The sequence below is a fragment of the Phytophthora infestans genome, genomic scaffold (assembly GCF_000142945.1).
Source record: "Phytophthora infestans T30-4 supercont1.124 genomic scaffold, whole genome shotgun sequence".
Taxonomy (NCBI): domain Eukaryota; phylum Oomycota; class Peronosporomycetes; order Peronosporales; family Peronosporaceae; genus Phytophthora; species Phytophthora infestans.
Window position 1 is genome coordinate 141,970 of NW_003303635.1, and position 10,485 is coordinate 152,454.

The following is a 10,485-nucleotide window of genomic DNA, read 5'->3' on the forward strand; positions in this document are numbered from 1 at the left end:
CCTTACGGAAAGCGAAGTCACGCCTTGTGAGCGCTCTTGCAGGCTTTGAAGCTCCGACCTGTATTCTTTCGTACAAGGTCCGTCCTGAATCAAAGCAACTCACAAAATGTATCACGAAGTGGAAGCCCAAAGGTGAAACCTTTCAAACTAATGTCACCTTTCCAATTCAATTTTAGCTTCCGAAGATTACAACCAACCGTGTCGTTAGACACTCATGTTACCTCACTGCACCTGATGCTGAGTCTTGTATATATGATAATTTTTTTTGTCGAGATTTTGATTCTGGCTCTCCACGTGGCACTTGACCTTGGTAGGTGTGCTATTGGCTCAAGTGCACTAGAAGTGGCAATGTAGTCGAGTTTTAACGCTCCCTCTGAGCGCTATGTACCGGATATCCCAGAAGGTGTTTACGCGGTGGGGAGAGTGCCCCTCGATGGCAGGTACCTTAAGGTAGACGTAGCCGTGTGCGTTCCCGAACATCTCGATGAGAACCAGTGGAATGCGCTACCGCTGTTGTTCGATGTCTTAGGCGAAGGTACCATCAGTATGATACCAGGGGGGTTTACAGTCTCTAGCTAAAGGTCGACGCACAGCCTTACCACGCACATCCATTAGAAGGTTCTCAAGCATCCATCGACGTGGTCTAGAAGGAAGTTGCTGGGCTTGAAACTCTCGGAGGATTTGTACATGATTCTAGCAGCCCCGGGGTAGCACCGGCCTTCTATTTTCTTGAGAAGGATAGAGCATCCCGCATCGAAAAATTTAAGCAGACCGAGCAATAAGACTATCGTCCAACCATTTCCCATGTCAAATATCACCCAGCTATTCCGAGGACTCAAGTGATTTGTGTTTGTGACAGCCATGAAAATGAACATGGGCTACGAATCAATTGTGTTATGCGAGAATTGCTCCAAACTCTGCTCTTTCATGTTACTGTGGGGTAAATTCTACTATACCCAACTTATACTGGGAATTCACACTGTTCTGGATAAGATGCAGAGTCGTATGCAGCTCCTGCTTGAGGATTTGAGGTCTGTGCGCGTCTACCTCGACGATGAACTTAATATGATGAAGTTAGCCGATCATCTAGAGCAAGTGCACGTTGATCTGAGGATCACTTCACCGGGTTCGTTATTGCTAAATCTATGAGCGACACCGGGGCACTCGAAGTGGTCTAGGTGTTTGAAGAATGCGTCTTCAGGCAGCTCGGAGCTCCGTCACTAATAGGACACGACCGCGATCCAAGGTTCATAAGCGAAGTGTTCCAAAGGTTCTCTGAGATGATGCAGTCGAGATCAAAGGCAACGCTGAACTACCGACCACAAGCCAACGGTCAACAAGAGAGGTCAGTGAAGACAATGGCTCCGACTATACGAGTCTACATATAAGACCCTCTTCAGACCGACTGGGATGACATCGCCGAGAAGATTGTACACTCTATCAGCAATTCAAGAGACTCGACTCGGCGAGAGACTCCTTTCTATTTAGTGCACGGTTGGGATACCAAGTATACGCTCAAGGCTATGACGAGCTCAATAAGACAGAGACAGGGAAGCTCGGCTAACTCGGCGAATGTTGTCGAGTGGCGCCGAAAAGGGTACAGACAACGTGAAGTTGCCCTACGTCTAGCAGCCGAGTTCCAAGTGCGATAAAAAGCTAGGTGACCTCGAGAACACAATGAAACACTGAGCAAGAAAGAGAAAGGTTCCATTCTCAACGCAGCGAACGACGAAGCCGGAGTTGTAGAACCAGGCGACGAATCCACTGAATCCTTGTTCGAAGAAGGAGACCAAGTCTGGTTGTTTATGGAGCGAGTCAAGTCGGGTCTGACAAAGAGGTTAGCGCATCGATAGCATGGACCATTTTGGGTGAAGAAGAAGGTGGAAGAAGTTGCTTATGAACTGGAGCTGTCCGACAAGACCGGATATAGGTTCTACCCAGTGGTCTATGTATCGCGTCTAAAAGCGGCCACCGAACTCGGCGAGAAACTCAAGGCAAGCCTAATCACCAAGCTCGAAGAGACTCAGCGATTTGACTTTGACGAGGAATTGCTACCGGAAGATAGCTGGAAGCCCGACGCAAGTGCGAACCAGTATGAAGTCAAGGCCATTCTTGACGATGGGCTACCACTATCCACGAGTACGTTTCGGTCCCAGCGGAAGTTTAAGATTAAGTAAGTTGGGTACGACGAGTCTACATGGGAGCCACAGTCGAATTTGTCGTGTGGAGGTCTCCTGTTTGACTATCTACGACAATCGAAGCGTAAAATTCGTCTGCAAATGGGGCAAGTTGCAGATGAGGATTAACCGTTATTGCACCAAATGCTACACCAACTCGGCGGACGACACAGGTCAAGTTGAGATGGTATGCTACTGTATCGAAATTGCATATACTGAACTTAAATTACGAAATGGAGTCATGAACGATAACTACGGTGACGCTCAGTCGAAAGAAAAAAAGACTAAAAAGAAGGCGATCCAGACTCCGAAGGAGGTGAACTCGACGGAGACAGCTGTGGAGAGTTCAACGGACTCGATGATTGGAGGAGTTGCGGCGCAACAACATCGCTCCCTGAGAAACTGGTGACGGAGAGGCAACATCTGCAGCCGTAGCGAGGAGTATCATCACCGGGACCGCCATGGCAACTGACGCAGAGGTAGATGGAAGAGAAACCAGAGCCCTAGAACCCGACTCAGCTGGCGTAGGGTGAGGCTGATCTGTCCCACCTGGAAGAGGGGTGTCGAACAGAGACGTATTCGGGGACGCACCGCGGAGGTTGGGAGAACTTAACCCATCGTCCACCGATTCGTCATCGGACGCGCTTTCGTTCTCCGAGCCGAGCTCACCGACGACCGGCCCCGCCAAGCTGTGAATACCTTGACGTTTCAACCGAGACGGGGCGCCCTGGGCGAAGGTTGGAGGCACTAGATCAGCAAGGTCGAAGTCTTCTTCGATAGCATCATCAAAGACCTGGGGGTTTATACCGCGCGGAGCGAAAGCCAAGAGGTCCACGTTCCGAGGACAGAATCACGTAATGTACGGGGAACGGCCGGGTCAGTTAACCACCAAACTCGCCAGGACTCGGCTAGATTCACGTCGTGCGCACACTGAACCCAATTAGTTCTGGCTGGAACCCACGAGAGGTTAACCGGAGAATAGTGAGGAACGGGCGGATCAAAGTATACCTCAGCATCCACGAGAGGAGCAGGTTCGTCGCCGAGCTTCTGTGTGACCGCCGAGTAGGGCTGGTCGTAGACAGCGACAACCAACGACCGTAGAAGGTGTTTGCGCTGGAGTTTGTACACCAGCCACAGTTCGTACACATCTACGAGCTGAGCAGTTGGGGCTGTCGGATTCAAGTCAAGGTGGAGGCCCATCAACACGCTTGCCTCGACGATCCAGTGGCGACGCTCGTAAAAGGCGACGAAGAAATGGGTCACTTGTTCATCCGTAGTGATAAACTGCCCCACCGAGTCCAAAAGACTGTCGCCACGGAGCTTCACCAACATATCTTCAAGAATCTGCATCAAGGTACGAGGTCAAGTCTGCGAAGCCAGGCACCGCCGAGCTTCCTTCCGAATTGACGGGGAAACGAAGAAGGGAGGCATGGGAAACAACCGTCGAAGACGCTGACCGGGATGACTCGGAACGAAAAAGCCATCAAACCTCGTATTCCTTCAAGATAGCACGGTGTAGGCGGTACACGACCCTTGCCACCGACGAATTCCAACTGCACCCCGCCAATCAATGTGTCCAGTAATGCGTTCCAACAGTGGGCGGAGCAGAACTGCATAAACGGCACTTCGCGGAGTGGAGCCATGTGAAGAGTCAAGCTAGAATCCTTGAAAAACGCTTGCGAAGCCTGGATCTGCAACGTCGCTAATGGGAGAGTGAGAGCGCGTGGCAGAGTAGCTGGGGTTAGTCGTGGGATACGCGACACAGTCGAACTCAGCCGGGATGGAGTAGATGCTACAAGGGCCACACTCGGCGAAGAAGGATCCAACGAAGATTGAGCTGGAGCCACGTAGGGCGTTGGCACTGACTGTGGATGCTTGTGGTGTCGGTGCTTCTTGTGGTGTTTCCTGTGCTTCTTGTGATGTTTCCTGGACTTCTTCGACTGGCGTCCGGAAGGACTCGACGAAGAACGACGCTTGCGGTGCTGGTGTTTTCCCGAAGCCGACGCTGGGGTGGAGGGTATCGCTCGGTAAGCGGGACGAATCGACGGATGCCGCGAAGTGTGTCGATAACCCGGCGGCGAAGATTCATCACTCATCTCACCGTCGGAGCCGAAGGTTTCCGCATGGAGGCTTCTCTTCTTGGCAGAAGGAAGGACATCCTCTTCCGCCAAGCCAGAGCCTGAAAGGCTACCTGCTGAGTTCTCCGACAGAAATGGGATCCGAGAGCGACCCAAGCGCAAGACTCGCCGAGCCGACGGACGGTGCAAAGCCGTCAACAGGCTCTAAGACCTCGTCGTCAGAAGGGCAAGGTCCTCGAGCAGCTGAGCGGTCACAGTGCGGGCAGTCGCAGCAGATCTCCGGATGGGACGCCCAGAAGGAGACGTCAGCGCGGCTGAGCTCGCAGAGAGAGACGGTCTGAGAACTCTCGCAGCCGAAGTAGCAAGGTCGGTTGGTGGGGTAGACACGTTAATACCTCGAGATGGAGCGGCCTCAGCCAAGACGTGAGATGACCGGGAACTAGACGACAGCCAGGTGTGCGCAGCTCCCCCTTGACGCGACGCTTGGTGGATCGCTCGACTGGGGCAGATCGGCTGAGCTAGGAGACTTCGAGACATGCGTGCAAACCCTCGCAACCGTGACAGGCTGAGCAGCTGATCCACCTGAGGTCGGGCTAGGCGGTCGGGTCGCCGGAGAATGTCTAGATCCGGAAGAAGATAAACCAGAACTCAACGACAGTAAGGCTGTGACATTGGAAGAAGCCACCGACAATGGTTGGGTAGTCGTGACTGACGACGTCAGCATATGTCCAGAAGGCGGAGGCCCCACCAGAGTCGACGAACCAGACGCAGGAACTGTATCGTCGGCAGACATAGACATGTCAAACTCGAACTCGGCTTCGCTCGAAGTTTCATCCTCGCCTTCCGAGCGAGTTGAGACGGCTGGCTGTGTAGGGGAACTCAACTGAAGGTGACGAACCTTCTGCCACCGAGTCCGGCGTTGAGACTTACCCGAGAGGGATCGCTCTCTGTCGGATATGGTCACCTGAGGAGAACTCGAGCACAGAAGCGCACTGACGGCGTCGTGTCCCTCTTCCCCTGGAAGTGGACAAGTGCACGACTGCGGCGGAGGCAGCGACGGCGAGCGGTTACGAGGACCAGCAGGAGTGGGGGACTTCGGGCTCGCATAACGGCGAAGCCGTTGCGTAGGTGTCAAGTCGGCCAACGGAGCCCGACGAAGCTGAGTGAGAGTCGTCGTGGGCTGGCTCACAGCCATCACTGGGCTCGCAAGACCCGCAGCCGAGGTCATCGAAGTGTCATAGAAGAAGCTGGAACCTCTGAAGACGCGGAAACCTGTGGTTGAACACTGGGGTCAACAGCTGGTCCGGCAGCAGGCACCGTAAGTACCGCTGGGGCGTCTCGACGAGGATGAACAATCAACTATAATTGTCGGGACGCGCCAGCAGGGATGCCGAGAACTTCGAGGAAGCGAGACTCCAAGATGCGGCACAACCGGGTGTTCAGACGAAGGTTGGACGGATCGAGTCCTGGAACATCCAACCCGGCGTCAGCAGCAGCGGCCATGTGAGGATCATGCATCGGAAGAATACCGTTTCGGCGGATGATCCACTTCTGCCTCAAAATCACTGCCCACTGACCAGCGATCACCAGCTGAGCGTACCGCAAGGGTTGATTGCTGGTCAAGCTGTACAGCTGCACCGACTCCTGCGGTTTAGCAGCAATGCCCTGGAGCGTTGTATACGCTGCGTCCTTCTCGGTGATGGTCTGGAGGAGAGTCGCGATCCCAGCGTCTCGATCCAAGACTTGCTGATGGTTGAGCCGAGCCTGACTCAACGCAGCCTCAACCTTGCCTTGCTCAGCTTCGACAGCCCGAGCGAGTTTTGCCTCACTCAGAGCTACGGCTTTTTGCAGGGAGGCAAGGTGATTAATAACCTGCGTGGTAGCAACCTCCAGTCGAGATACCTGCCGCTGTGCCGATGATAGTTGGATCGACAAGTCAACGTTGTCAAGAGCGAGGGTGTTTAACCGCCGATTTAGCGCGCGATTCTCGACTCGGGTGGTCTGAAGGTCAGATCTGAGGTCCCCGAGGATCGGGGAGTAATCAAGAGCAGCGTAGTGATCACTCAATATTTCCAGCAGCTCCTCAGCTGTAGAAGCGTGCAGGACCGCTCGCCGTTGTGCAGGATCAGAAGGCTCCACGGGGCGAGTGAGCCCGTAGGCCATAAGCCTCGCCAAGAAGGTCAAACCCTTCCCGGCGTTCGTACCCTTGCAGGGTGACCAGTGTCGTAAGGGAGTCAAGACTTACTGGGGCAGCCGAGCTCGACTGATTGTTGGTGTCCGATGTGGTGTCGCCCGGCAAGCTCGGTGGACCGGGAAGGCGCGTTCGACAAGACTCCGCCGACCCCCCGTCAGACCCATAAAAAGCTGCCAGGTCGACCAACCCAGCATCGTGCCGGTCGCTGACCCCACGAGTACCAACGGGCCGAGAAATTGACTCAGCGGACGCACCTTCACCTCGACGGGGAGTCGGTGGAGAAGAGTGGCGCCGTGGGTCGTGCTGGAGAAACAGACGAGGAGGAGCTGTCAGATGAGCAACAGCAGCGTCAGTAAACGTACCGAAGAAGGTGATGGAGGACCGCAAGACGCCATTAGCCGAGTATGAACCAACGGTGGCAGAACCAAATGAAAGGATTAAGACACTTGCCAGCTCGGCTCGTATCATAACCGGGGCATTTGTGGTGTAGGGTTTTTCAGATTCGGTCGTACGTAAACCTACTTTAGACCAAGAATCGGCTCAGTCTGGTACCCCAGAGCTTAGGAACAAAGTATCACGGTAAGTATTCAGAGCTCTGTCCGGATGATGCTATCCGGAAGGCCGCTGAACTCAACGGTCGCCTGAACCCAGCGGAAGGGTCTGTAGAAATTCGAAACGACTACATTTTACTAGATATTTGTAAAGGAAGCATAGGATTAAAATGGGGAGCCGAAAAAGCTCCCAGAAGATAACAGAGCAGAATTTTCCTAGTTCAAGACACGTGTACACTCTTTCGGTAAGTCCCTGCATAGGGCTGGATTATGCCTGCCCGTTGATACTCGAGAGGCTGGTAGGGTATTGTCTGGTAGCGCCAAGTGATTAGGTCGGTCCGGGTAGGACAAAAGTCTCGCTACGCGCGAAAGAAAGCCCCGTGAACTTAGCGGGCCGGTACGTCGGATAGCCCCGGTGGGGTGACACCTCTAGATGAGAAGCCGCTGCGCTCGATGACCTGTAAAAGCGCTCACGCGCCGTCGTCCATCCTTTGTTGTAGGGCATAGGGTTTGTGAGCAAACTCAGCCGAGCCAAAGTCGGCGGAGCCTCGGAAGTGCTCTGACTTGATTAGTCGGAACTCAGTGGAAGCGAGCCACTCGTATGTCTCGGCTGGGCCGAACCCCGACGGGGCCACCCTCTGCGCAGGCCCTACAAGCGCCGACCTAACTCGGCGATATGCTGTGGTTTGTTTAAGGAATCCACATCTGACGTTATTTGTGTGTTCTACTACACCATATCTTTTTCATCCCCAGGGCTACCGTCGTCTCACGATATCCTCCGGACGAGGAAAAAACAGTAATGAGCACCAGCAACAGGTTCGACGAGCGCATGATGCTAGAGACACCGCATGACCTACAAGGGTTATCATCAGCGCAACCGCGTAAAGTCGTCCATGATTGCTAAACCTTAATTTTAATTTTACTTTAAGTTCTACAGGTCTCTCCAACTAATGAAGGTGGAGACAAAGCCTGATTTATGTCTTCAGGTTGGTGACCTAAACTGACCAATGAGGAGTGAGAAAAGTATTCACCTCCAGGTGGAGAGTGCCGCGAGCACACCCTAGCTCACGTTTACGCGTTCTATCGGGTAGCTCACATACCAAAAATGATTTTGCCAATTGGACATATTATACGAACACAATCACTCCCATTAAAAAAATCTTATAAAGTGACAACAAGATACGCCCCCTCCAACCCTGATTTAATAAGTGCCTTTGTAAAAGCGACGGTTGTACTGATTTAGCAAAACTAATCTGGACTATTAGAGAACTGTAGTTGCTGGAGCTATTTTGGGGTTATGGAGCTATTTTCCGTACTTAAGGCGCCCGAAACTGTACATCGTAACCCTTTGTTCCAAAAGCAAGCTCCATGGAGTATCTCAGAGAGCGATTTGCGCCAAGGAGCAGAACACCAGGACCCTCTATGATCTTACGCACTAAAGCGCGTTGAAGATGGCCTGGTTTCCTTTGAATTCCACACTCCGCACTCCACTGCACATTCCGCACTTGGTAGCACCATGGAGCACAATGCAGCACACAGTACGTCTAGAGTTCGAGCGCCATTCCGACCGCCCACGAGGGCTACAAAGCATTCTTTTGCAGAAGGGGTTCAAGACGCAGAACCAGCAGCAAAGAAGCAGGCAACTACGATGGCGCAGGCCGAGGCAAAGAGAGAGGTTTAACGACGGTAAACTGCCTGCTGCCACAGCAAAGCGTTCAGCGTGCCTGGCAGCGGCTGCACAGTGAGCACAAAAGCCACAAGCGGCTATAAACGTGTTGATGGCTCGCATGCATATGAATCGAGCCAGATGATGAAGCACTTCACCGAAGTCCAGCCCAAGCGCAAGCATGGCCGTTACGAACACCTTCAGCTCGTCTACCTTGACGTCCAACCGCATTGCAAAGCGGAGTGGCATCTCTGAGATTTAGTAAGGAGTACCGTGATATCTCAATTTTATTTCTGCCCATACTCCAGCTAGCTACAGCTCAATTTTTTGGAGTTGGGGCTGCCACTTGGAGCATCTTCAAATAGCTCTAGGCCAAAAGAGCTTCAAGCAGCTACAGCTCCATGTGATCATCTGATGTAAACCGATCATTTTATAAGCTGCCAAACTTAAGTAATGTAAACATTTGCGTGGTGTACGACACACATTTTGCTTGGCGAACTAAAGCCTTTTGGACTGTACGTAGGATAATAACAGCGTTGACTTGGAAATGCGACTCACAATGGAGGTGGGTGTCAGAATATACAGATTTTGAATACCGAATATACAAACAAGGGGTCTGTCCATACCAGACGGGGTAAAATTATACAAATTACGCAGAATGGAGATTAATCATACAATTCGGGGTTCAAGTATACTGACCAGCCGGCGTAATTATGCTTAGATAAATCCATCAGTGTATTATGCAACGTGGCTAAAACAGTTATTAGTAGGGTCTAGCATAGAAAACTATGACATGCACATATTTATAGCGCAAGTGAAGGGGTTTCCCTCAAAACGGCAAAAGGAAAAACGAGGGAGAAGACAACAATGGAGGGATGGCGTCAGCTTTCTGTACAAAGCTCTCAAGAAGCATTTGAGGCCTTTTGCGAGGATTCGGTGTGCTGCTCAGCTGTATTATTAAAACGCGACTTTGACGTTTGCCGGCTTTGTGGAGGTCAGCACATAATGACCGAAAGACGACTTCAGTGCACTAGCAGGAGCTGTAGTGGTATCGGTAATTGTCTACTCCTATGGAAAGTGTTCACTTGCTCTGTCCAAGACACATGGCCTATTTGGGTCAATCATCATGGCCACGTTCGGGGTGTTTTTCCTTGCTCAGCAGCACCCAAGCCTCGAATAACACTCGCTATGAAGACGTTCCTAGCCGCGCAGGATGAGATAGGGATACCACCGAGGCTCATTATGGTAAACCTGAAAAGGCAGGAGAAAATGCACGTGACTAGCCGTGGGTGGCCAGACCTAAAGCAGATTCGAAATGCACTGAAGCGAATTCGACGTGAGCAAGGATCCAAAAACTCACGAAAAGCTATACAGGATTTGGTGCGATTACGAAATTACCGCCCTAGCTTGTCACCAAACACAGCTTTTTTGCTCGGATCTAAGTTGGACAGAGAAGGTTATGCCTAAGTCGGGTCCGGGAGTGATGCTGATTCGTTCATTATTGGGATTTCGTCTTTGGCAATGATAGATGCTTGTTTGCTATTTTCTAGCGATGAATGCTGTCAATTTCATGCTGATGCGACCTTCAAGCTCAGCGATATCGGATATCCAGTTATTACCTGCGGCTTAACGGACAGGTCTAGAGCCTACCAAGTGGGAGCATTTTTTGTCGTTAGCCGGAGAACAGCCTCCGAATACACTGAATGTTTTCAAAGCTTCGCAGACTTAGTACAAGAAATACGAGGAAAAGCGCTGCGAGTCTCAGCAGTAATGGGCGATGCTGATGATGCTCAGTACCTAGCTGTCGAGTCCGTTCCCA

The 10,485-nt window shown here is 52.0% G+C and overlaps 1 protein-coding gene across 1 annotated transcript; it reads left to right on the forward strand.

Annotated features, from left to right (window-relative positions):
- Positions 1–9,671: 9,671 nt before the first annotated feature.
- On the forward strand, positions 9,672–10,150 carry PITG_20149 (uncharacterized protein; the record flags this gene model as incomplete). The annotated part of the gene is made up of 2 exons (XM_002895888.1): positions 9,672–10,046; positions 10,118–10,150. 2 exons carry the CDS (start codon positions 9,672–9,674, stop codon positions 10,148–10,150), a joined length of 408 nt encoding a protein of 135 aa, XP_002895934.1.
- Between the last annotated feature and the right edge of the window lie 335 nt (positions 10,151–10,485).